This window comes from Balaenoptera musculus, chromosome 4 (assembly GCF_009873245.2).
Source record: "Balaenoptera musculus isolate JJ_BM4_2016_0621 chromosome 4, mBalMus1.pri.v3, whole genome shotgun sequence".
NCBI classification, from domain to species: Eukaryota; Metazoa; Chordata; class Mammalia; order Artiodactyla; family Balaenopteridae; genus Balaenoptera; species Balaenoptera musculus.
In genome coordinates, this window is record NC_045788.1 from 15,137,090 (window position 1) to 15,164,071 (window position 26,982).

Sequence of the window (26,982 nt, forward strand, 5' to 3'; positions counted from 1 at the left end):
GATGGGGAAAGCCTCACAAGGGGTGGGGTGGGGAAGGGGATGCTGGAAGGCTGTGACTCCCTGAACTGTCCTTTACTTTTGGCTTTTGTGGTTCCACATTTTGTGGTTTGCATATGCCCAGTAAAATGGATGTACATATTGAGTAACATGATTTAACTCATCAGATCTCACAAAATGCATGAGTGCCTTAGAAAGATTCCTGCAAAGAAACTAGACCTAGAAGATGATTCTGATATCACAAACACAGGTGAACTAAAATAAAATGGCACTACTGAGATATCTTCTAAGTCTGGTGTAAATTAGTGTAAATAAAACCAAAAACAATGATAATCTGATTGGGTTGGATAAGTAACTTAAGAAAACCCTACAATTATCTTGATGACTCTCTGGAATATGGATTTACATCTACTATCAGGAACCTTGCCCCTTCCCTAAGTGTACATTTTGCCTTGAGATATTTTTCATTGTGTATAAGGCAGAGTATATAGAGAGACATTTAAAAATGAGTGTTTCATCTTTGTCTCATTGTTTACAAATTTTCTATCCATTTCATGATTGAAATATACACAATATTAGTTTTAAAAGTGTATATACATATATATATATATATACACAATGTACAGCCTCACTATTTTTCCGGATAAGGATGGGCAATCAAAATGGTTTGGAGACCACTTTTCTGGAGGGAGCCAGGGATGACCCAGGGCATTGAGATCAGGCCACATCCTCTCCTGGGTCCCTTTCTTTGTGTTCATGTGTCACTTGTCCTGAGTGTCACAGAGTCTTGATCACATTCCAGGGCAGCTTCTCGTGGGAGAGACATTGTCTCTCCTGTGACTCTGTCCCTAGCCTAGGTGTCCAGCAGGCTGCATGAAGGGAAGGAAGGATACCAGTCCAGGATCCTGTGCTCAGGAGGACATATGGGGAGGGACAGATCCTCCGTGGGGCTTTAAGGGCCCAAGAAGGAGCAGGACTTCTGGATACACCTGGGAACAAGTGAAAGAGGTTGAGCCTGTTGTCTTTGATTTGTGGTCAGCCTTATTCTTCTCTCACACCCTCTCCCAGGAAGGTCTCTACCTGTCATTCTCCTGTTCTGGTGTGCGTTTGGGGCAGTTCCCTTCCTTCTTCCATCTGTAGAATGAGCACATAGGTTGGTTCAGGACCAGCTGTGGCACCCTGGGATTCAGAAGCAGAGCCACCCCCGCCTCTTTCCGCTGCAGCTCTGCTCCTGGCACAGAGCAAGCGCGCGTTAACAACGGGGTGATTTTTCTTTAATTCCCTTCCAATCAGCATTTTTGTGTTGGATTCCATCCATGGTCTGTCCCAGAGGTCAGGAAATGAGGTGATCAGCCTGAGCGAGGAATGAAGGGGGAGGGCTGAGGGGCGATTGGGCAAGCGGGCTGCACAAACAAAGGGGGTCAAAGATTGTGCTTGGCCAGCCCCGCGGGGGATAAAGGGGCGCAGGGCGCAGGGAGGTGGTCCAGAAGCCGGTCCGTCTGTGCTCGGCACTCCGCTTCGCAGACCCGGGAGGATGAGGCTCGCCGTCCGCGCTCTGCTAGCCTGCGCGGTCCTGGGTGAGTGCAGCCGCTGGGAAGGCCCGCAGAGTCGCCGGCCCGGGCGCCCCCTGCATACCGGAGCCCGCCACACCATCCCTGGGCTCCGCGCTGGAGCTGGAAGCCCGGACCTTTCCTTCGCTTCTCCCCGCCGCACCCTTGCACCTGCTTCAGCACTGCCTCAGGGACAGCTCTGCGCTTGCGCGCACCTTCTGGTCCTGCCTGTGCCTCTGCCACCTTTTCACCCCCTCCTTGCTTCCTCCTCGTGTCTAGAAAACCTTGTAGTAGCGGAACACAATAAACTAGAGCACTTCCATCACGGTTTATCAAATCCCTCTGCTGCGGTCTCAATCAAGTCCAAACTGCTTAGGACGGCATTCAAGGCCTCCCCAGATCTGGTCCCACCTCCACTGATAGTCTGATGTCCCATGGGTGCCCTTGGTGCTGACCATGTCCCACTAATGAGGCAGGGCAGTCGAAGGGTTCGGAGCATGGGATTTGAAGCCAAACTTTTTGGGTCCCCAGCAGTGAGGAGGGTATTACAGCCTGGCCTGGGAAGGTCCCGTGAGAGTAAGTGAGGCCGCGGATCCAGGCACTAGTGCAGTGGACTTTGCTGCACACATCTGTGCTTCGGGGCCTGTCACTGTTAGGCCCCCTTTGTCCTCTAACTTTTGCTGGCCACTCGTGGTACATTTATATTACCTTTGGAGCCTTCTGTGTTTAGTTACTTGTCGTTCCTGAAAAAGTTAACCCTTGAGAGTCAACCCACCTTACTTGCCTTTGCCTACCCACCCAGCCCCCCACCCTAACCTCAGAGAATCTCACAGGGCTATGAAAGGTAAATGCATGACTGAGGACAAATTCCTGCCTTTGGGATCTTAGGAGGGGCAGTTTGGGGAGGGCCTGGAGGAGTGGTTTTGGGGAGAGTCTGCCACTGACTCCTTGTTGCCTCCCTTGATATCCCATGGGCAGAGGTGGGATAAAAGGTGGCTGGGGGATAGGTGTCCTGTGGCCCCTCTTTTTCTCTCCTGGAGAACTGTTCCCTCCCCCTCTCTTGCTTTGTGCATTGTGAATATTCATCCACTTCCTTGAGCCAGCCCTGTGCTGTTGATCCACAGAGTGGAGATGACAGAGGGCTTTGGGGACAGTGCCAAAAGTTCATATCATGGGGACAACACATCTGCAACCCCATGGATTAATTGCTACAGACATGGCTGGCTTTAACTTCTCGTAGTGGCAGCCAAAAATCCTAATGGTAAAATTGAGGGAGGGGTCATTGGAAACAGAGAGAAACATTGAATATGTGGAGTTTCTAGTTATTCTTGGAACAGAGGATGACAGATGAGCATCACAGGCAAACTTATTGCCTCATCAATCATGTACCCCTATGTACTGGCCAAGCACATGGAAAACAACTCAGAATGTTATCTTCTTTTGTTCCCTGGGCAGAGACCAAAGTCTGGAGACCTGATTTCTAGGCCAGTCTCAGCTACTAACAGGCTGGGTAACCTAGGGTAAAGCATCACTCTCTGAGCCCAGTTCCCTCATCTCTAAAAGATACTAATTACTGGATGATGTAATTCCTACCCCGGTGGCTTCCCAGAGTTGTAGCATTGAGCCAACACCTTGACGTAGCTAAAAATCCCCTGTGTATCCTGAAGCTTGTATTCCATGGCAGGCCACGGGTCATGAGGTGAATGAAGGAGGCTCAGAGAACACAGAGGAGCAGCTTATTGTCTCCAACTGAGAGCTGATAGTCAAGTCGGCATCCCTCTGGCCAGCACAGGCTGGTCAGTGGGAAACTAAGAGGCCATTAGGGTGCCTGTCGCTCATCCCAAGACTCAGAATGCAGTGGAAACTGTGTCCCTTGTTGTTCACGGACAGGAGTGGGAGTGGACAGGATGGAGGGAAGTAGACTTCACGACCCTCCAGAGGGTGCTGCTGTCTCTCCCGCTGGTACAGGGACCTCTGGCCTCTCTCCCCTAGGGCTGTGTCTGGCTACCCCTGAGAAAACTGTGAGATGGTGCACCGTTTCAAGTCATGAGGCCAGTAAGTGCTCCAGTTTCCGCGAAAATATGAATAAAGTCTTTGATACTGGTCCTTTTGTCTCCTGTGTGAAGAAGACCTCCTACATCGATTGCATCAAGGCCATCATGGTAAGTCGTGGCTGCCTAAAGGAGAGCGGAAGAAAATCCATACTTTCTCTTTCTCCTGTCGTTTTGGAATCATTCTGTACTCACAGGTAGGAGGCTGCTGTGTGGGGCAGTCAGCCCCTAGTGCTAGTAAAATCACTTTAGAAATGGAAATAGGAGCAGTCACCTTTAATGAGTCTTAAAGCAAAATCTAACATGCTCTGAAAGGGGACTATTTTGAGCCACTAAATTCTCTGAACTCAGAGAAGAAAACAAGAATACATGCTATCAAAATGACCATGTAACACTATCTTGGAGGTTCCTGATGCATCACAAGAAGTAGATGAATGGTACACACAGGGAAGAGGAATACATAGTCATGATTGCAGTTGATAGCTGATCCTTTTGACTTCTACGTTTTCCAAAATACTCTTCACTCCTTTAACATTGTTCCTGCACATTTGAACGTGTGTCAGACCCTGTGCTGGGCAATGGAGCTGCAGTAGTGAATTTAAACACACGTGCTCCTTACTTTTGAGGAGTTTACAGTCTAGTCAGGAGAGAAGAAAAACATGCCAACAAGTGGACATGAAATTTCAAATTGTGTCATGTACAATGGAGGGAAAGAAACAGAACTTTCAGAGGAAACTTGCTTTGGCCTGGGTGTCAGGGACAATCTCCCTGAGAGGAAGCAATGAACCTGAGACCCCAGTGATAAGCATGGGTAAGCCTGACAAAGGCTATGGTAGAATACTCCAGGTAGTGAACCATAGCATATGCAAAGGGCCTGAGACAGGGGAGAGCTGGGCTTGTTTGAGTTTCTGTAGGGAAGCTAGGGTGACTGGAGCAGAGCAAGCAGGAGACTGGAAGGAGGAATGAGGTGGGAGAGGTAGACGCAGCCAGATGGAGCATGATTAACTCAAGGAATCAGTGATTTGGTATAAACAACTGGTCTGTTGTGTGTGTGTGTGTGTGTGTGTGTTTACTGAACCTCAGTTACTACCATTGCTTAATTATAACTCTTGATTTATGACATAATTTCAGCTTTGGTGTATGCATACCCCTCTTTGTTTTAAAATATGTTAATAATATAAAGTAATATTATCCACAAACCCACCAGAGGTTCTCAAAACTTCATCATTGCCAATAGCTTATTTCTAGGGCTACTGTGTGGCAGCATTGGAGTCTATGGGAACAACACCACTTGGGGTAGTGTAAGCCACTGGCCCTACTTACAACTACTGTGTGTTTCCCCATCCAGTGCAAACAGAATCCTAAAACTTTCTTGCCTTTTATTTTAATTTAAGACATATAGGTATGTGTGGATGATTGTATAGTTTTGCTTCTTAAAATATTTTATAAACATGCCATCGCTATGTGTTGTCTTCTCATACTTGCTTTTCCCTCCTCAATATTATGCTAAGTTTTCATGCACGTTGTTGAATATAGCTATTGTTCATTCATTTTCAGAGCGCTACAAAAGTCCATTGTGTTAGTATACCACAATTTATGTTTTCTTTTCTGGTCACAAGGCATTTGGAATTTTCCCAGTTTTTTGTTATTCTAATCAGTGTTTGTGGAATATTTTTATACAAATCTCCTGGGACACAAGAATTACTAGTTTCTCTTTAATATATATTTTGGAGCAGAGTTTCTGTGCCATGGGATATGTGATTATTTGACTTTGAAGACAATGCCAAATGTATTTGGTTTTTAAACAAATCCAATGTGGTTATTCCAATTTCCACTCTCACCAGCAGTGTATGAGAGCATAACCCATATCATTCTTGGTGAATTTGATATTTTATTATTATGAAAAAAATCACTATCTCTGGCAGTGCTTCTTAACTAAACTCTATTTTTCTGATATTAGCATACTACATCAACTTTCTTTTGGTTAGTATCCTCTTCCTATATCTCTTTCCATTCCTTTATTTTCAACTTTCTGTGTGCTTATCTTTCAGGTGTGTCTTTTGAAAACTGTATATTGCTGGATTTTGTTTATTAATGAAATCTGACAATCTTATTTATTTTATGTGGTAAATTTAGACCATTAATAAATTATTGTTTTTAAATAAATTTATTTATTTATTTATTTCCTTTGTTGGCCGCGTTGGGTCTTCATTGCTGCGCACCGGCTCTCTCTAGTTTTGGTGAGCAGGGGTTACTCTTCATTGTGGTGCGTGGGCTTCTCACTGAGGTGGCTTCTCTTGTTGCGGAGCACAGACTCTAGGTATGTGGGCTTCAGTAGTTGTGGCACGCGGGCTCAGTAGTTGTGGCTCGCAGGCTCTAGAGTGCAGGCTCAGTAGTTGTGGCGCGTGGGCTTAGTTGCTCCACGGCATGTGGGATCTTCCCGGACCAGGGCTCGAACCCATGTCCCCTTCATTGGCAGGCGGTTTCTTAACCACTGAGCCACCAGGGAAGCCCAAATTATTATTTTTATTATTGATAAATTTGTAATTATTTCTGCCATTTTACTTTTTGATTTCTCTTAGTCCTGCTTTCCCCCTGATTTCTGATTTTTCCTTTTCTGATTTTTAAAAATTGAGTTTGTTCATGTGTGTGTTCATTTGGATTGTTTTCCCTTTATTCCACCTTTCCCCCTACTGAAAGTAAATTTAAACAATTTATATATTTTAATGAGTTCCCTTAAATTTTTACTGTACAATTTTAGCTTAACAAAATGTTAATAGTAAAATAATCTTGACCCTCACGTCCTTCTGAAACAGCAAAAGAACTCTGGAATATAGTAGCTCAGACTTCGCTCTTCCCTGTGTAGATATTACTATTTGATATTTTATGTCTGTCTTTTCTTAACCCTGGAATGTAGATACTTCACGTATTTGTTGACAGTATATATAAATACTATATAAATATATATTTATATAAGTGTGTGTGTGTGTGAGTGTGTGCATGTGTAAGTTTGTGTATGCACCCAAAATTTCAGAAAGAGGGAAGGAGACAGAGAGAGAGAGAGAGAGAGGCAGAGAGAGAAGTTTGGATTTGTCTACATTTTTGCCATTTGATCTGTTTACCCTTCCTTTTTTTTTTTTAAGTTTTAAAAAAATTTTTGGCTGAGCTACGTGGCTTGCAGGATCTCAGTTCCCCAACCAGGGATCGAATCCAGGCTGCGGCAGTGAAAACACTGAATCCTAACCACTAGACCACCAGGGAACTCCCTACTACTCCTTCTTATATTTCAGACCATCCTTCTGGGACATGTTTTCCTCTTGAAATGTGTTCTTTTGGTGATACTTTAGAGTCAGTATCTTGGTGTTAAACTCTCTCCATTGCTTGCTTGTTTGTTTTCTCTGAAAATGCTTTAATCTCCCCCTTATTCTTGAATGGTAATTTTGCTGAATGTATAATTCTAGTTCGATATTTTTACACTATTTAAAAATACTATTCCACTGTCTCCTGACTTCCACTGTAGTCGTTGAGAAGTCTGATATCATCCTATTATTCCTTCAATCATCTCTCTGGAAAACTTTGAGATTTCATGTCCTTGGTTGATGATGTTCCATAGATTTGCTATGATATTTCCAGTTGTAGAAATCTTGTTACTTATCTTGCTTAGAGTATGTTGGATCTGTGGAATCATGCTTTTCACCAGTTCTGGAAAATTTGCTGCCATTATCTCTTTAAATACTGCCTTTTCTTTAGTTCCTTTTTTTTTTTTTTTTTAATTCTAGGATTCCAAGAAAACACGTTAGGCCTTCTTTATTCTAGCATCCATATCTTTTAATCTCTCTTTCATAGTTTCAGTCTCTGCACCTCTTTTTGGCAGCATCCGGGCTGAATTCTTCAGATATAGCCTCCAGTTTCCTAATTCTCAAGTTAAACACGTCTAATCAACTTGTTGCCCATTCATTCACTTTTTTTTATTTCAACAGTTATATTTTTTGCTTCTAGAAGTACCAGTTTAAACCGTTTTTCTTTTTTATTCCTGATAATTTCCTTTCTATGCTTATCTCTGTGATTGTAGCCTTCACTTTGTGCACAAAGCACATATATAGCTCTTCTCCATTGTTTCTGACCATTCCAACATCCACAACCCTTGAGAGCCCAAGTCTGCTGTTCCTGCTGATGCCTATGCATTGTGGCTTACCTTCTTTTGGGTTTGGTTATCTGCACCTGGGAAGTCATGCTTGACTTTAATCCTGCCCCTCCCTGCTGGTTCAGTTTCCCTTCAGAATCCCTGTTGCTCTCGTGGACTCCATGAGTTAGGCCTTGGCTCCTTGGTTCCTGAGTCCCTGAGGCCCCAATGATTCCTGCCCAGGATCCTGGTGTCTGGGCCAAGAAAGCCCCAACCTCACTGCTCTAGGATAAGCTCTTATTTGTTTACTCATTTATTTTTATTCTGTGGTGTGTGGGGCGGGTGGGGACAGTCTCTGGAGGTGTCACCTACCTTTTGAGATACCAAGAAAGCCATAAAGATTGTTTCATATATGGAGTCTAGTTGTGGAATAAAAGAGTCCTTCACCATTGTGAATGTATTTAATGGCACCGAAATGTACTCTTAAAAATGGTTAAATGATAAAATTTATGTTGTTATTTAATTACAATAAAACAACAAAAACAATTCCAACTATTGAAAGAAAAGTTTCAGCTAGATAAATATATGGTTTGGCTTACATTATTATTTTATCTCATTTAGAAATACTATTACCTTATTATTTATCTATAACATGACACAGATCATAGAGCTATAGTTCCTGCCTTGTAATTTAATCCGTAAGAACTATTTATGGAGTACTAGCAAGGGCTTCAAGAAAAATCATTTTGATTAAAGATATTTGAAGCAAGAAAAGAAGCAATAAAAGTATGTTATGAAGTGTGTATATAAAAGATGGTGCTTCTCACTTCAAGAGAAAATAAATTCTAGACCTAGTGGGAAGGTATCTATAATATTGGTTATAGTGAACCAAGTGAAAGATGAGAATTAGTGGAAGCAAAAACTAAAAATGAAAACAAAAAACCCAGCAAGTAACAGTAAATGGGAGAAATACACCCACACTACGTGGATTCAAATCCTAGCTCCATGACTTACTAGCTATGTGGCCTGGGGAGATGACTTAAACTTTCCGGGCCTCTATTTTTTAATGTGTAAAATGGAGCTGAGTTGGACAATGGTGTCTGCGTAGTTGATTAAATGAACAATCAGCCATAATGGAAGTAATAATTAGCATTTAACACTCAGTTCAGAGTATAAGCTAGAAGTTAAAGCCAGAGAAAGCACCGGTCCCTGAACAAAAGACTCCTGCAGTTATATGGACCCAGGACAGGAAGGAAAAGTAGTGAGTACTGAATCAGAGTGGAGAAGGATGTCGTCAAGGCTCCCCTTCCCCATAGAGAATTCTCCACAGAGGCATCTGAGGAAGATCTCAGCAGAAGGCCCAAAATAAAGAGGTCACCAAATGAAAGGACCTGAACTTGAAATGTAAATATGTGTAACAGCACGGCCAGGCAGAGGGACCTGAGTCCTTGACTGCAGCCCCTTCAGAGCCTGTGGTGCATGGGCTGTGCACCCAGTCCGGTGTTGGGGGGGCAGCTTTCCCCCAAGAGGCCTGCTGGTAAAGCCTCTGTAATTTAGATCAGTCTTGAAAAATCACGACAGTTTTCTGGGCAAGCAGCTGGACGCCTCACCAGGGAAAAGAGAAAAATGATCCATTCTTTCTCTTTGCAGGAGTTAAGGAATATGGTGGCCAAATCCCCTCACCAGGGAGGTAGAGTTCACTGAAGCTTGTGGTGTTGTGCAGTTAGCTATTGGCCAAACTGAGGCTTCTTCTGGCCCCAGATCCAAGGAGCACCACCCAGCCTTGCTCAGAATAAGGGCTTCATCAGACTCTGGTCTGCTCTCTTTCAGGATAATGAAGCAGATGCTGTGACGCTGGATGGTGGTTTGGTATTTGAGGCAGGCCTGAAGCCCTACAACCTGAAGCCTGTAGTGGCAGAGTTCTATGGCACAAAGGATAGTAAGTTCTCCCCGGGGACCCAGGAAGGTGTTTGTGGCCCTTGTTCTCTCCTGGTAGACGCTGAGTCTTGTCTCATTCAGGCAGGTAATGGAGATTAGCTACTGATGAGCTTTCCCCAGGGGGCAGTGAGTGGGGAATGAGGGGCCCTATCAACCACCATAGCTGCAACTCAAGGCCTCTGGGAGCTTTGGGCTGGTTGGGGACTGGTGCTCAGGACACTGACCTCCTGGGCAGGCTATGTGCAATCTGAGCTGAACCACTGGGGTTTAAATCTGTAAAGAGAAGTTCTCCAAGAACCACAGGTGCCACACGCAGGGGAGAGACCACACAGGAGCACGAACTTGGAGCCCTGACAGCTTTGCATCTCTTCTGAGAGCAACTCCACTGTCCCTGGGCCTGTGTGAGGGACAAAAATACTTAGAGAAAGTCAGGAATGTGGCCTCTGTTGCCACAGTTCCAGTTTCCAGGGGAGCTTGTCTTGGTAGTTGTAGGCAGATACTCCCTACAAGGCCTGGGTAGGCGAGAGCATTGGTGCATGTGTGCACATGGCTTCTTGCTCCTGGGTTTGCCTGGAGGGTTATTACAAATGTCTCCTCTGTGGTCCTTTCTTTCTCCTGTAAGCCTAGGAAGGTTTTTCTGATCCTTCCCTCTTTAGAAGCCAACCCAACATAAATGTTACCTCTGGATTCCCCTTCCCTACTCAGGAGCCCAGTAGTGATGAACAGTGCTTCCCTGGGGCCCAGTTTGAGAGTCTTTCATCCACGCTGTCCCTTTGCAGATCCGAAAACTCACTATTACGCTGTGGCCGTGGTGAAGAAGGGCACTGACTTCAATCTGAAAGACCTCAAAGGCAAGAAGTCCTGCCACACAGGCCTTGGCAGATCTGCTGGGTGGAACATCCCCATGGGCTTACTTTACTGGGACTTGCCTGAGCCACAGGAATCTCTTCAGAGAGGTAAGCAGGCAGGAGGGTGAGTGCCCTCAGGAGGCATCTCTTCGTCAGATGCCCACATGGGCCACACTGGCGTCACTCAGACATGATCAGGTGATGATGTGTGATGACTCTGGGAGTGGAGGTGGGAGGTTAAACAGCTTTAAACTGGCAGGTCTGCTGCACCAGCAGCCATTAGGGGCTGTCACAAGTCCTTTTATCTCTGAGCTCCTGACACCCCACCAGAGGCTGTCCTGAGGAGTGGGGGGAAGGGAACAGAGGGCTTCAGTCAGGGCCAAGGTTGCTGGGCCCCATTGTTCACTTCCCTGGGGTGCTTTCCTGTCTGTGGCTGATGCTTTTCCCATTCTGCTGGAGCTTTCCCTGGTGGCCATCTGCTGGCCATGAACTTGGCATGCACCTCTCCAGGCGGGTCCTCCATCTCTCAGGCATGGATCCCAGAGACCTCTCTCTGAGCTGTTCCAGTCTGACAAGGCAGGGAGGGGGACTGACGGTGACCTGGCCTTGGAGGGTGGCTGGCACAAGCCTGGTTCTTGGGGAGGGAGGAGGGAGGAAAGGGGTTAAACTCACCCCTTTTTGGAAACCCTTAATCTTGAAGAGTGAACACTTGTAAAGGCAAACTGGGTCTGGGGGTGCTGGTTTTGTCTGGGTCTCTCTGTCCCATCATGAGCCTAGGCTGGGAGCTGTAATTGCCTCTGGCCAGGCTGGCTCACGCCCTGTGCTTCTGTGTCTCCGTGTTGAGCAGCAGCGGCCAGTTTCTTCGCGGGCAGCTGCGTCCCCTGTGTGGATCAGTCGTCCTTCCCCAAACTGTGCCAACTGTGCGCGGGGAAAGGGTCGGACAAGTGCGCCTGCTCCAACCATGAACCGTACTTCGGCTACTCAGGGGCCTTCAAGTGAGTGAGACCGGCTCCTGCTCCATCCGGGCTCCTAAGTGTCCAGTGTCCTTGGCTGGAAATCTTCCCTGGCCCACAGCAGAGCCCAGTCTGCAAAGGGGCATCAGGGGGCCTAATTGCCTCAGTGACACAGGGACTCAGTGACACAGCTGGGACTCCCCAGGCCAGGCCAGGCCAGTGCGTACTCTCTTCACGTGACATTGACAAGGAAGCCCCTCTCCTGGGGCTCCTCCTTCTGTTTCCCCAGAGTTCTCTCACAGGACTAGGCAGAGCCTGAAATGACAGGCACGGCCCTAGTGTCCAAGCTGCTCTTCAGTGACGGGCCCTCTGCTCTCCATTGCAGCAGCGTCAGCCGTTCAATGCGCTGGCCTCTCTCTTGTCTCCTCTCACCGTCCCTGTGCAGGCAGCTCATGTGGCTGATTTCTTGCTCCCTCTTCTCCCTTGGTTATACTCTAAAGTTTTAGAGCCAGCCAAGGGCACCTTTCCTCCCTCAAGAGACACTATGCCTTTATCCTCCACCAGAAGTTTGAAAATGCTTTTCTCATTGAAATATCTTTAGTGCCTTTTTGATGCTTTGGGGCACACGGTGAGGGTCCCCCAGCTCCTGTGAGCTCACCCCCCCATGTCCATGGTACCCTGGGTATCAGCGCCCCATGGTGCTCCCTCAGCTGTGGGTCTTTGTAGAGGCCTCCCTCAGGCCCTGCCCTTTCCCCAAGGCTGGACAGTGTGGTCAGACCCTCAACCTGAGGAGAAGGGCCAGCCCTGCAGGAACCCTCCTAATGTGTCTCCTCCCCACAGGTGTCTGATGGATGACGTTGGGGACGTGGCCTTTGTCAAGCACACCACAGCACTGGGTAGGTGGTAGGAGAAGAATCTGCAGGTCCCTTCAAGCAGAAGGCCTTCCTTTTCTTCCTGCCTTCTTCTTCATGCTCAGTAGTCAGACGTGAGCATAGTGTGTTCTTCCTTTCTCACTGCTGGGGTGTTTACCTGCGCAGAGGCGTGTGCCTGTGGGGTCCCCACCTGGACTCCTGGGCCTCATCCTATCGTTCAACTTCCTAGACACTGGGACCCGTCCTCCTGGTCAGTGTTGCAATAGCAAAGGATTGGGAGCAGGTCTGGCTGACCTTGGCCTGTAGTCAGCCTGCTGAGATGAGACCTCTTGTGGGGTGTGGGCAGTCACCCCTGCACTGGACATCAGAAGCTTTACCTGTAAACTGGCTGTGGGATCTTGAGCAAGTCAGTTTTCTTCTGGCTCTCAATGTTTACTCTAGGCTTCTCAGCTCACACAGTTTATGATTCAGTGGGGTTGCAAGGGAGCGGAAGGGGCACCACACCTCATGCTCTGCCTGCCGTCAGCTCATGCGGGCTTCCCTCCCCCAGAGAACCTGCCTGACGAGGCTGACAAGGACGAGTATGAGCTGCTCTGCAGGGACAACACCCGGGGGTCTGTGGACGAGTTCGAGAGGTGCCACCTGGCCCGGGTCCCTTCCCATGCTGTCGTGGCCCGAAGCATGGGAGGCAAGGAGGACTTGATCTGGGAGCTTCTTAACCTGGCCCAGGTATCGAATCCCCGTCCTCTTTCCTGCTTAGCAGTTCCTGCTTGGATTTGGGGCATTTTCCTGCACTCCCTTCTTGCCACTGTAGAAGCCCTTCTGTGTTCAGGATACAGTGGGGACCATGCCACACACCATCCACTTGTATGAAAGCACCCAGCAAAGCCTTCTTGGAGTTGCACAGAGCCTAGTCCTGCGTTATCATCTGTCAGACCCTTACATTCTGGACCAATGACATGAAGCTGCTCCTTCTTGCTCTATTCCATATCTCTCCCGTTGGAAAGGAAATGATCTCTCTTCCAAGGTCCTTCAGCCTGACTGCAAGGGAGCTGCACACACAGCCAGCTTTCCTGCCCTAGAGCAGCAGAACGCCAGAACTGAGCCAACTTTCTCTTATCCGGCCCTCCCATCTGTCCATCTGTCCATCAAGGCAACCACACAGTGTCAGCCTCTGAAGGAGATGTGTTTCTTGCGCTCAGTGAGCTGTCATCCAGCCAGGGAGACAGGCACAGAAACACGTTCAGTGAAATTGGGCGTTTGTTATATGGCCCAAGAGGGCTGTGAATGGAGAAGGTGCTGGGTGGGAAAGAACAGGTCCGACTGCCCTCTCTCCTGGCATCTTGCAAATTTCACTTTTTAATTTAGTTTCCTGAGTTTTAAAATTTTCTTCGGTCCCATTTTGCAGCATCCCTTGTTGCGGTAGCCATTCAGATCTGTGTTTTTACCACAAACAGGAACATTTTGGCAAAGGTACCTCTGAAGACTTCCAGCTCTTCAGCTCCCCTCATGGGAAGGACCTGCTGTTTAAGGACTCTGCCAATGGGTTTTTAAAGATTCCTCCAAAGATGGACTCCTGGCTGTACCTGGGATATGAGTATGTCACTGCTCTTCGGAATCTAAGAGAAGATACACGTAAGTGTTTAGGAAGGATTGTGTGGCTCTAGGAGCTTGGAAAACTGGTGAGGGTGGGCACCAGCAATAGAGTCTTTCCAGGTATTGAACACCTGTCCCAACAATCCTTTATCTGCCCTGCCTGTGCAGCCCAGTGTCAGATGGATGCTAAATGGCATTGCCAAAGGGCATTAAAGGAAATTCATGCTTAAAATGATTTGTATTGATACCAGCACTGTTTCCCTTGTATAAATCAAGGCTACCCTACCCACTTTGTGAAGCCAGTTAGCCTGGCACGAAGTAAGTCAAATAGAATGAAATTGCTACAAACGTGCACATCTGAAGCCAATGCTATGGTCAACATGTGCCATGGTGAAGCTGGAGCTTTAGACAGGTCGATCCTGCTTCTGAATTTCCTTGGGTCTTTGGGGATGTGTTTGAACATTCATTCATTCAACAGACATGTATTGACCACCTATCTATAAACTGTGCAACGTGCTGGGCATACAATGGTGAGTCAAAGATATATTAAATTCTGCTGTCATGGAACCTTCAGCCCAGTGGGGAAGACAAATGTTGAAGGAATAGTCACTCTATTGAATGATCAATTAAAAATGAGAGATTTCCTCAGAAGAAGGAAAACAAAACCAAAAACCCAGAACAAAATATCATGGCTCTAGAAGAGTGCAAAACAAAGAAAGACAGGTCCCGGAATTGAGGTAAGGCTTCCCTGAGGAAGTGCCTCTTGAGCTGGGTCTGAAAGTTGGGTAGGTGTCCATTTATTCAGCCAACATTTATTGCGCTGACCATGAGGCAGGCACTAAGGGTGCCATGGAGAACAAGACAGGCATGACCCTTGCCCTGGCCAAGCTTATGTTCTCCTGCAGGGAGCAGACAATAAATAATGAATAAATATATAACAACAGCTCAGATGGTTAAGTGCTATTTCTAAACAAAGAGGGACAAAAAAAAAACCCCCAGCCTGAAGTGATAGAGTGCCTTGGGACTGGGAGGAAAGTTGACTTCTCATAAGAAACAATTTTAAGTTAAATCTAAATGATAAGAAGCCAACTAAGAGACTGTTATTACCTTTGATTTCTAAGAGATTAATTCCTTGAATGGGATCTGTTTGTGTATTGCTGAAAAATCCCAGCATTTTCATGAAGACAGCAGCATAACCATCAGGCAACATCTGGGCCTCTTCTAATCTCTGGTTCTCTTCCTTATGTCCTAGGCCCGAGCACCTCAAAGGGTGAATGCAAGAAGGTGAAGTGGTGTGCAGTGCACCACCTGGAGAGGGTCAAGTGTGATATGTGGAGTGTGAACAGTGACGGGAAAATAGAGTGTGAATCAGCGGAGAGCACTGAAGAATGCATCGCCAAGATAATGGTATGTCACTCCTGCCACTGTTGCCCACCCGTCCCCAAGGGTGAGTGAGTGTTCCTGGGAATGACACAAAAAGCCGGGTTCCAAGGAACCTTGCCCTCACTGTGGGAGACCAGCCCCACCGGAGCCTCAGGACCTTTGAGCTTCTGGAGCTGAAGGGCTCCTTAGGGCTTGTTTCCTCCTAGTGTTAGCACCCGGTGGAGGGCAATCTGAGCCGTGTCTGCTTGGGGAGGCTGGACCTGAGTGTGGGTGTGCCTGAAACCCACGGTGTGCCATGGCAAGTGAGACAAGTGTGACAGGGTCATGTTATTGTGCAAGCAGGTAGAAGTTTAGCCTTGTTGATCACAAGAGCATTCCATATTTGCTTTTAGATAATGTTGAAAAACTGGAAGATATAAAGAAGAAAATACATAAAAACTAATTGTAACCTTATAACTCAGAGAAAATCCTGTTAACTGGGCTCATATCATACAGACAATTTACTCTCTTTTCTCACCTAATCTTATCTAGGGAGCTTTTCCCTTGTCACAAGTCATTCTCTGAAAACATGATTTTTAAAAATATATTTTAAAATATATTTTAGCTTATTTTTGAAAGAATATACCCTATTCTGTTTACAGTGGTATGTCTGGGGACCAAGTTTATGGGGGACTTTCTCTTTCATTTCTTTCTTTTCTTTTTTCTTTTTTTTAAATTTAAATTTTTATGTTTCTTTTCCCTTATGGTTTATTATAGGATGTTGAATATAGTTGCCTGTGCTATACAGTGGGACCTTGTTGTTTATCTATTCTATGTATAATAGTTTGCATCTGCTAACCCCAAACTCCCAACCCATTCCTTCCCCAGCCCCCTCCACCTTGGCAACCACAAGTCTGTTCTCTATGTCTGTGAGTCTGCTTCTGTTTCGTAGATAAATTCATTTGCGTCATATTTTAGATTCCACACATAAGTGATATCATATGGTATCTGTCTTTCTCTTTCTGACTCACTTCACTTAGTATGATAATCTCTAGGTCAATCCATGTTGCTGCAAATGGCATTATTTCATTCTCTTTTATGGCTGAGTATTATTCCATTGTATATATGTACCACATCTTCTTTATCCACTCATCTGTCGATGGACATTTAGGTTGTTTCCATGAAAACATGTTGATAGCTTAATGTTGATAGCTATTCCAGAGTGTGGATGTGCTACAATTTGTTGAGCCATTTCCTTGCTATTGAGCATTAAGTTTGGTCCTATCTTATTGATATTATGAATCACACTTGCATGCTTTTGCCCACTTACACATTTTGCCCAAATACTTTCCCACATATCTGATTATTCCTTTAGGGAATGTTCCTCAAAAGTATATTTCTAAGCCCAATGGGAAGCTTGGCAGTCTTGTTGAATTTAAGCATTTCTGAAATTTGGGGCTTATTAGCTCTATTAGATCATTATATCTAACAGAGCATTTGAGTTTATTTGACTTATTCATTAAAGATCTTGTATTGACCAAGCACCAAAGTAGCACCCAGACAATGTGGCCGAGATTCAGGTCTGGGGTCCCCATCAGGAGGCACTCTATGCCACAGACACAGCCCTGAGTCTCTGACTCCACTCATTTGTCTTACAAATGAGAATTCTTGGTGTCAGAAAGGTGTTGTGAGAGTGTCTCTGGGACAGTGTGCCCTATGAGAGGACAGCCGGACTGAATGTGGGTCTTTCCTCCTGAAGAAACAAAGCAAAGCACCCAGAGTTGATCATCAGTTCATCATGGTTTGGGTGAAAATGGGAGTACATTTTATTTTCTATGTTGGGTGTGCCTGACTGATCCTCTGGGAGTCCAGTACCAGCACCTTCTGTCTCCCTGGGCCTTCATGACCTGTGCTGGCAAGGTTGCTTCAAGGAAACAGCTTGAAGGGCATGTGGGACAGAAGATGGTCTCTTTTCACCTGCTGTGATGTGCTCTGTCTTTGCAGAAAGGAGAAGCTGATGCCATGAGCTTGGATGGAGGCCACATCTACATAGCAGGCAAATGTGGTCTGGTACCTGTCCTAGCAGAGAACTACAGTAAGTGGAAGGGGCTTCTCTCAGTGTTTCATTTCCCCTGGGCCATGGAGAAAGGAAATGGGAAATCACAGCCTGATTTATGCCACATGGGCCATAAAGCTCTTGCTTACTGAGCACCTCCTACTTCCTAGGCTCTGGGCTCCCTCATCTCTAGTCCCCAACAGTTATCTTGAAGGATGGGATCTTCTATCATACCTTCCACAAGGGAGTTGGAGGCTTTGCACTGGGAAGTTCTAGCTAAAAGTGACCCCTCTGCAGAGGACATCTAGATTCTCAGTTGGGATTCCTGGCAGGTCTTCTTGCTTCCAAAGCTCACACTTCTCCTGTTGCCCTGGTGCAGGGATTCAAGTACAGTTGGCAGAGACCACCGTGGCCACAGGATAGATAGAGTGGGAAACTTGAAATGTACAATTTTGGACTAAATTCCAGAGGCCAGGGAGCTAAAGTGAACTTGCATAATCCAGACAGCCTGGACCTTTTGGGAACTGGTGATATGTAGATAGTTTTCCTGGCTCTTTTAATTCTGAGTTGCACATGGTAAAGACGATTTCCAATCTATAAATGAGTATTTAATGACTTCTTCGTTTTCTCCTCTACAGAAAATGAGGGCGAAGATTGTAAATTCACACCAGAGAGTGGTGAGTTGAGATTGGTAACCTCATGAGTTTAAGATAAATTCCCATTGCTTTTGGGAAAGGGTAAGGTAAGTTTAAATTCAAATCAAATGTAGATAAGAGACCAATTTTTGGAATGCAAAGGAATCATGGAAGTAGAGTAACTGGCAATGATGATTACTTTTTTACACTTGCTATGACTTGCACCTGGGAATTTTCATTTAATCCTATAAGGTATGTCTTGTCCTCTAAGGATGCATAAGAGGACCAACAGCTCAGAGAGATTACAAGTTGTCTAGACTCCGACATCCAGCAAGCAAATACAGGCCCTCCCCAACACTCCTGACTGCCTCACATTGCATGAGGCCAGCAAAGTTTTAGATGAGAGTTAGCACCAGCCCAGGAGCCTTGCTGATACGTGCCTGGCAGGGCTGAAGGGAGAGGCTCATACCGGCAGATGTCTAGGGGCATGTGATTGCCCAGCCTCCCAGCCAGGGCTAGGCCCAGGCACCCAGGCCAACCTGGCTCTCACCCAGGGCTCTGGCTTGGGGTGGATCTGGAAAGATGTGGCAGGAGCAAGACAGGAAATCTTATCAAAGTGGGCTCTGGGGCCCACACTCAAGTCCCTGCAGGTCATTTCCAGCCATTAGTGTGCAAGTCTGTCCTCATCACTTTTCCCAGTTACAACCTTCAGCCTCTCCCCATCACACTAGGAACCAAGCTCTTCAGCCGAAAATAGAACCATTCTTATTCCATGAACAATAAGATTTGTGTCTTTTCTGTTGGAAACAATTTCCTGAATTAATTAAATTGGAAAACTGAAATCATGAGTTGATATTCTTTCTATTACCAGTTTTAAAGATCAGCATGTATTTGCTGCTAATCATGGCAGCTAACTTGATTTTGACAGTTTCCACTTTGCATATTTATTGTGGTGCAAACCTGTATTCTCCTTATTACAAATTATCTGGCCAGAATATCCCTGTGGTTTATTGCTCATTTACTACTCTTTCCTAATGTACCCTTCAGTATCCATTCCTCTACTATTCCACAGTGGAGGGTGAGTTGCTGGTTTATGTCAGTAGCTTCATGCATTTGGGGAAGGGTTATACACCAGCCATTGCTCTGATGGTTATGTATTCTTATTATTTTGTTTTTTAAGTTCAGATTAATCTCCACCTCCTGGAATGACTTGTATCCCCCCTCAGTCAGTTATTGGGAAGACCTTTTCAAAGAGAGAAGGAATGGTTTGGGATAATTGTACTCCTTAGGGAGATGGCAGGTTTAGACACTCTGGAGAGCCCAGGGGTGTTAATACTCCCTTTTGGGGTGTCTTTCTTGCAGGGTACTATGCTGTGGCTGTGGTTAAGAAATCGTCAGATCCTGATCTCAACTGGAACAATCTGAAAGACAGGAAGTCCTGCCACACTGCAGTAGACAGAACCGCTGGCTGGAACATCCCCATGGGTCTGCTCTACGAGAAGATTAACCACTGTGAATTTGGTGAGTGAGCTCTGGGAGGGTGCTGTTGTCAGGGCCAGGTGGGAAGAGGTGTACCGGGAAGAGTGTGGTATTGTACAAGATGCTGTGGCCCTGGCTCTATGGTAATACAATTTGGTTTAGTGAACTTCAAGGAAATATCTAAAAGGAATGGTAGGGCTGGGAGGTGGATCAGAATGGTTCTTTTCAGTTGCACATAATGGCTTACGTGAATATGCGTTTACTTTTCTCTCTCATGAAAAAGACCAGAGACAGCAGTCCATGGCTGGTACTGTCATGAGAAACCCAGGCTCCTCTCTCTTCCTGCTGCACCATTCTCAGCATGAGGCCTCCATCTTCAAGGTCACTCATGGTTGCCATTATATCCACGATCCAGGCAACCTCAAGGAATAAGGAGAAAGGGCACTTGAAGTATGTGCCACCTTGTTAAAGGAGCTATTCAGGAACTCTAGCCCAATTACTTCAGCTAACTTCTCATTGCCCTGAACTTAGATACATAGTCACATTTAGCTATAAGAGAGGCTGAAAAATGTCATCGTTTATTTGGGCATGTTTCTGTCCCAAATAAAACTAGATTTTTGTTCAAAAAATTAAAAATAGAACTACCATATGATCCAACAATTTCACTTCTGGGTATTTACTGGAAGAAAACAAAAATACTAACTCGAAAAGATATGCACCCACACGTTCACTGCAGCATTATTTACAACAGCCATGACACGGAAAGAACCTAAGTGTCCATCATGAATGAATGGATAAAGAAATTGTGGTTTATATATATACAATAGGATATCATTCAGTCATAAAAAAGAAAGAAATCTTGCCACTTGCAACACCATGGATGGACCCTGAGGGCACTATGTGAAATAAGTCAGGCAGAGAAAGACAAATACCGTATGTTCTCATTTATATGTGGGATCTAAACAAAAATAAAACAAAACAACCCGAGCTCATAGACACAGAGAGCAGATTGGCGGTTGCCAGAGGCAGGGGTTGGGGGTGGGCAAATTGGGTGAATGTAGTCAAAAGGTATGAACTTTGGTTATAAAATAAATAAAAGTCATGGGGATGTAATGTACATCATGGTGACTATAGTTAATACTGTATTGCACATTTCAAAGTTGCTAAGAGAGTAGCTCTTAAAAGTTCTCATCACAAGAAAAAAAATTCTTAATGTGATACACCACATTAACAAATCGAAGAAAAAGATCATATGATCATCTCAATAGATACAGAAAAAGCTTTTGATAAAATTCATCGCCCATTTATGAGAAAAACTCTCCAGAAAGTAGGCATAGAGGGAATATACCTCAACATAATAAAGGCCGCATATGACAAACCCACAGCTAACATCATACGCACCAGTGGAAAGCTGAAAGCATTCCCTCTAAGGTCAGGCACAAGACAAGGACTCCCACTGTTGCCACTTTTATGCAACATAGTTTGGAAGTCCTAGCCAAAAGAAAAAAATTATTTTAACCCTGTATGGTGATGGATGTTAACTAGACCTATTGTGGTGATCATTTCACAATATAGTCACAGTAGCGAAACATGTTGTACTCCTGAAATTAATATAATGTTAATGTCAATTATATCTCAATAAAAAATTAATGAAGAAAAAATTAAAAGAAAAAAAAACTTGATCTTTGTTGTGAAGAAGCAAGGGGAAATGGCCATTGGGTGGATAGCTACAAGCCCTGCCATGGGGCTTTCTAGGCAACGTGGTATGAGGGGTCCTCGGGTCTCTTTAAGATCTTGGCAGTCTCACCAAGTGACTGCTCAGCTCCTAGGCCCCTTCAAAGGGGTGGAAATCAGTTTATTCTCTGTGTCCTCTGAATATCTTCAGGTATGAGCTTATTTCTACCTCCTAAAATCTGTGTGTAATTTCACCATGGACATGTTTTCCCATGGTTCTTATTTTCTTTAACTTCCTGAGTACTTCCTCCGTGCCACCTCCAAATATGTGTAGCTACTTCTAGGAGGGCCTCTAAAGACAGTTATGAACCAGGCAAGTCCTGTGTGTGTGTGTGTGTGTGTGTGTGTGTGTGTGTGTGAGGGGGGCGGATTTGGAGATGCAATCACATTTCTGCACTGCCATGTTCTGCGCCACCAGTTTGACAGGAAGCAAGGTGTGGCTGGGGTGACATTCAGGAGTCCTGTTGCCCACCAGCAAGGGCAGCACTTCTGCTCTCCTGAGGCTCCTGGCAGTTTTACAGCTATGGGAGAGCAGCTGAACTGTGTGTGAAATTCCCCAGCACTTTCTCAAGCTTGGAGTTCTAAGTTCTGTTAAAGGCTCTTCTAATAAATATCAGAGAAAAGAAACACCAAAAACAAGTGGCACAACTCAGGGAGTGAGACCTTCAATTTTACCCCCTTTAGTCAACTTTCATATCATCTCCATCCCATCTCTCTCTTTAGGTGAGTGAGACACTATTGGGATGCTGATGGAATCCCCTCCACCTGACTTGTAATGGTTCCCAGCCTCAATTAAGTTTCCTTTCAAAGCCTATACCCTGGCAGGTCCTGAGTTGATGGCAGGTCACATAACGAGTATGTTCTACCTATCCTGGGCCATACACACCTGTGATGTGTTAGGTAAAGGCCACTGACATTGACTCAGGAAGAGTTGACTTTCTTTTATCCTTCTGCACAGATAAATTTTTCAGTGAAGGCTGTGCCCCTGGGTCTCCACGAAATTCCAGTCTCTGTGCTCTGTGCATTGGCTCAGAAGGTTTTCCGGGAAGGGAGTGTCTTCCCAATAACTATGAGAGATACTATGGCTATTCAGGGGCTTTCAGGTGAGTATTATAATCCTGATACAAAAATAATAGTAATTCCAGCCCTGACGAGATTCCTTTTTAGGAACGCAGGTGAGATTCTTACATTCCTATCCCATTAGTCCTGCATGTTAGGGTGTCACATTTACAAACATAAGTAGAAACCTGTGAGAAGAGGTATCCAGGTCCCTCCAGGACATGGTCTCCAGACCTGGCTGTCATAGACAGCAAAGACTGGCAGTATGGTACAGGTCAGAAGTTCTCAGCGGGGGGTGATTTGCCCCTCAGGGGACATTTGGCAGTGTCTGGAGATGTTTTTGATTATCAGTGGAGTTGGAGAGTGCTACTGGCATCTAACTGGGAGAGGCTGCTAAACATCCTACATGCGTAGGACAGCACCCTACAACAAAGAATTATCTGGCCCCTAATGTCACTAGTGCCAGGTGAGGAAACCCTACCATAATTGAATAAACACAGGAGTCAAGCATCTGGCTCACGCTCTTCCATTCACCTCTGGGGGAACCTACAACCATGGAAATATATCAATACAAAAGTAAAGTACATGATTTCTACATCTTTGGTTATATTTCTAGCTCATGGAGTCTTTATCATTTTTAAAGAGACACCTGTGCACTTTACGACCTTATTAGTTTTTAACTATCCTGTCTGACTTGGGCCTGTGTCACTTAGTAGTTCATGAATCCATCAACTTCACAATGATGGTGGTATTGTAACTAAAATTCTCACTAGGGGGACTTCCCTGGTGGCGCAGTGGTTAAGAATCCGCCTGCCAGTGCAGGAGACACAGGTTCGAGCCCTGGTCCGGGAAGATCCCACATGCCGCGGAGCAACTAAGCCCGTGTGCCATAACTACTGAGCCTGCGCTCTGGAGTCCACGAGCCACAACTACTGAGCCCGCGAGCCGAGAGCCCGTGCTCCTCAACAAGAGAGGCCACTGCAATGAGAAGCCCGCACGTCGCAGCGAACAGCGGCCCCCACTCGCCACAACTAGAGAAAGCCCACACGCAGCAACAAAGACCCAATGCAGCCAAAAATAATAAATAAAATTATTAAAAAAAAATTCTCACTAGGGAAGAAAAAACAAAGATTATGCCAATTTTCCAGGTATAACCAGCTTGTGAGTTAGAGTAAGAACAATTCACAGCCCACAAGTTTCCAGTTTTACAAGGAGACTGTGAGTAAGGAATCACCCTGCGGGAAAACTGCCCCTCTAATATCTGTGTTGAAGCTAGGAAACGGACGTAGCTCTGTTGGAGAAACTGGGCCAGAATTTAGAATTTAGTGTGTAGAAGTGAGATTGTATAACTACAAAGCGTATCAGAGGTTTTGTTTTCTTTTTATTACTTACATTAGTAATATGTAAGATCAGTGACAATAGATTAGTGATCAAATGGGAATCACAATTGCTGATATCAGATGGCCAGCCCTGGATCTATAAGGTGGCCTTTCTGAATGACAGATGTGTCTCTGACCTCTTTTCTTCTCTCTCCCTGTCTGGGACTCTGCAGGTGTCTGGTTGAGAAGGGAGACGTGGCCTTTGTGAAGGACCAGACTGTCAAAGAGAACACTGGTGGTACGTGCATAACCTTTGTCCCCATAAATCAGGGTCGCTGGTTCACTTGTGTTCAAGATGTCTTTGTGGAAGTGTTATGGACTCTGTCAGGGTCCAGAGCTCTGATTCTCAACCTGTTTGTTCGGTGAAGAGAGAAGTGTTCGCTTGGATAGGCAGAATGGTAAGGACCATGGGCTTCCCAGTGGCCCTGAGTCTCTCCCAGGAACCTTCCTACAGGTGCAGGCATTGTGCCTCCTTTCCCCTAAATACTTCAGTGCACATTTCCTAAGAACCAGGACTTTCTCTCACATACCTACATTACAATTAGCAAGAACAGGAAATTTATACTAACATGGATTTAATACACATCACGTCCACAGTCCCTATTCAAATTCTGTGAGTTATCCCCAAAAGGTCCTTTATAACTATTTCTCATATTTCTAGGTCCAATATATATTTAAATATATTATAGGTCCACTGGGAAAAACATACAGACAGTGGCACCCCTGTAGGAATGAGCACCAAGACCTTGGCTTCTAGAACCATTCCCCAATAGAAGGAACCAAGGCCCCTTGGAAAAATAGCTGATTCTGTGGCTGGGGCAGGAAAGGTATAAGGTGAACCTGGAACATCATGCTGAAGAGCTCAGAGAGATGGGACGTATCAAAGCACATAGGAGCCATTGTGAAAGCCCTCCACTGGCCAAATCTGGGACATTTTGAGCTTTAAAAGAAATAATAATAGTAGTAAGAAATAATAACCCATTGAATAAAATAGGAACGCATAAGTCCATCCTGATTAAACAAATGAGTATAAGGGAAACATCTTCCTTATTGTAGAATGCTAATTACAGATGCAGAAATAATTATGAAGTTAAAAAACTATCATTTGGCAACCAAGATAGTAATAATTGATTCAAGCAAGGATCATCAATGGGTACTAAAACTAGTGGGTGAATATTAGATGGCCATGACATTAACAAACAAGACAAAAATTTTAAAAATGTCAGTAAGAATGGGTATTCCACCTGCCCACTCTCTATAACTAACTGCTTATAATCCCCACCTAGAGTCCAGGCAGCTATTATTTCCCTCCCTCCGTCATGTCCCTTTACCCAATCTCAAATTTTTCCAACAACTCATTTAGAATGAACTAGTGCAGGACCAACTCCTCTAAGACGCCTTCCCCAATGGCACACCTCCATCCCACAACAGAATCCTCTGTCCATATTGCTCTTATTATTGAATTCATCACATTCTGTAATAAACTGTGGCCACAGGGAGCTCTTTTTTCCTCTTCTTACATCCCAACACCAACCATAGTACATGGCACACAGAAGTTGCTAAGTACTTACTTGAAGGAATAATTGGTTTGGCTAATTTTTCTTTCTTCCCTCCTGTTACTTTTGCTTTTTCCTTTAAGGGCTGTCCTTTTTCCTGCTACCTGAGTGTTACCCTAGGCTGGTTCTTTGTCATCCCTTGATTTCTCTTTGTACCCTTCCAAGTAGGGCTCCCCTCTCGAGGCCACAACTCTCTTTGCAAAGACTCCAAAAGCCTTACCTCCTGAGGGGAATTTATAGAGGAGGCCCACCTCCCATCTAAATAACATCCCAGGATCTCTGTTTGCCCTGTGGTCATTTTTATGTACAAAGTACACTGGCACTGCAACCTCAACCTGTATAAACCCAAACTCCTCATCCTTCTCTCAAAACGCAGTCCTCTTCACACAGCCTCTGTCCCCATGGAGGTCTTTATTATATGCCCTGCCAGTCAAGCCTAGATTAATTTCTCAGTCAGTATGTTTTTTGTTTCTTCGGAATATGTATGTCTTCATTAAATTCTATGGTATGTTGTGATATGGAAGAACCAGGATACAAAGGCATAGAGACTGTATGATCTAATTATGTAGATATGTGTCTGCACATCATATGAGTCTAGAAAAGAGACTAGAAGTAATGCACCAATGTTGAAGGTGAATGCTGTGGGATTATACTGGGTTTCAAAGTCTTCTTCCTTAAACTATGTAGCATTTTACAAATTAGCTGCAGTAAACAAGCGTTATTTGTAGTGGAAAGAAAATTTTTTATCATGCCCTTCTGGATGCCCACTGCTCCTAACCCAGACCAAATCACCTCCCATCTCATTTTTCCTAGTTGTCCTATTTCAGGCTCACACATTAGCATTGATTCCCATTCATAAGTTCTCACAGACCCACTTTTCTTCCTACCTAAGTACCACACTCCATCCCACACTCAGGGCCTTGAGGATCTGAGCATGTTTAGCCTGACTGCCCAAGACTCTGTTCCAGTGGGGCTGTTCTCCTCCACCCAATAGGAACACCGGGCACGTACCTGTCCGTGAGTCTTGCTGGAGCCCTCCATCCCCTCACAGAGAAGCGTTCCTCTCTCCTCCTCTCAGGCCTACACATGTTACAGGACACACCTGAAACCTTGCCTTCTCCAGCTAGCCTTCCTGAGTTAATGTGCTCTCACTGTGCTGGTTCCCCAGCTCACACAGCGTTTAGAGAGTGTTACACAAAATACAAAATGTTATTATCTGTGCCCTGCATTCTTGATTTTGGTATGTGTGCTATTTCCCCCCTCCAATAAGATTGTGTCTTGCAGAAGGATGAGAACATGGTACTGAATAAATGCTTAAAGTACTAAGGAGAACAGAATGGGTTTGGAGAGAATAAGGATGGATTTCACTTGGAAGGTGTTGAGTTGGAGGGATGGGTAAGAAAAGAAAGGAGAAATGTTAACATGTGAGCAAAGATATGTGCAGGTACTGGTGGGAGGAAAGGCAGGCAATTTGGAGTTTTCTATAAAAACCAAAAGTGTACCTTTGGAGAGTGTAGGAAAAGGGATATTTTTACTCTATATATAAATTTAAACTTTTAAAATACTGCATTCATATATTAGTTTTTTCAATTAAATGAAAAAATTAAATTAAGAAAAAGACTGCAATCCTGTATTTTAGGAGAGAAGCAAAAACCGGGAAAACTTATTTGAGAATTGCCTTAGGAGGAAGGAGCTTAAACCTTGAGAATGGGTGAGATGTTCTTTTCTCAGAGAGAATACAGAAAAGATGAAGCAAGGGGCTGAGAACAGGATATGGACCTGTATGCACAGAGG

General features: G+C 45.0%; 1 protein-coding gene across 1 annotated transcript in view; it reads left to right on the plus strand.

Moving 5' to 3' along the window:
* The first annotated feature begins 1,467 nt into the window (after window positions 1-1,467).
* Window positions 1,468-26,982, plus strand: part of LOC118893859 (serotransferrin-like) — a 31,386-nt gene continuing 5,871 nt past the window's right edge. The window contains exons 1-14 of the mRNA XM_036849466.1: window positions 1,468-1,574; window positions 3,540-3,709; window positions 9,552-9,660; window positions 10,439-10,615; window positions 11,355-11,502; window positions 12,301-12,356; window positions 12,883-13,061; window positions 13,790-13,967; window positions 15,181-15,335; window positions 17,295-17,385; window positions 17,985-18,023; window positions 19,344-19,502; window positions 22,153-22,297; window positions 23,806-23,870. Of these exons, the coding sequence (XP_036705361.1) occupies window positions 1,532-1,574; window positions 3,540-3,709; window positions 9,552-9,660; window positions 10,439-10,615; window positions 11,355-11,502; window positions 12,301-12,356; window positions 12,883-13,061; window positions 13,790-13,967; window positions 15,181-15,335; window positions 17,295-17,385; window positions 17,985-18,023; window positions 19,344-19,502; window positions 22,153-22,297; window positions 23,806-23,870 (1,714 nt within the window). The 5' untranslated portion in view covers window positions 1,468-1,531. The remainder of the gene's footprint in view (window positions 1,575-3,539; window positions 3,710-9,551; window positions 9,661-10,438; window positions 10,616-11,354; window positions 11,503-12,300; window positions 12,357-12,882; window positions 13,062-13,789; window positions 13,968-15,180; window positions 15,336-17,294; window positions 17,386-17,984; window positions 18,024-19,343; window positions 19,503-22,152; window positions 22,298-23,805; window positions 23,871-26,982) is intronic.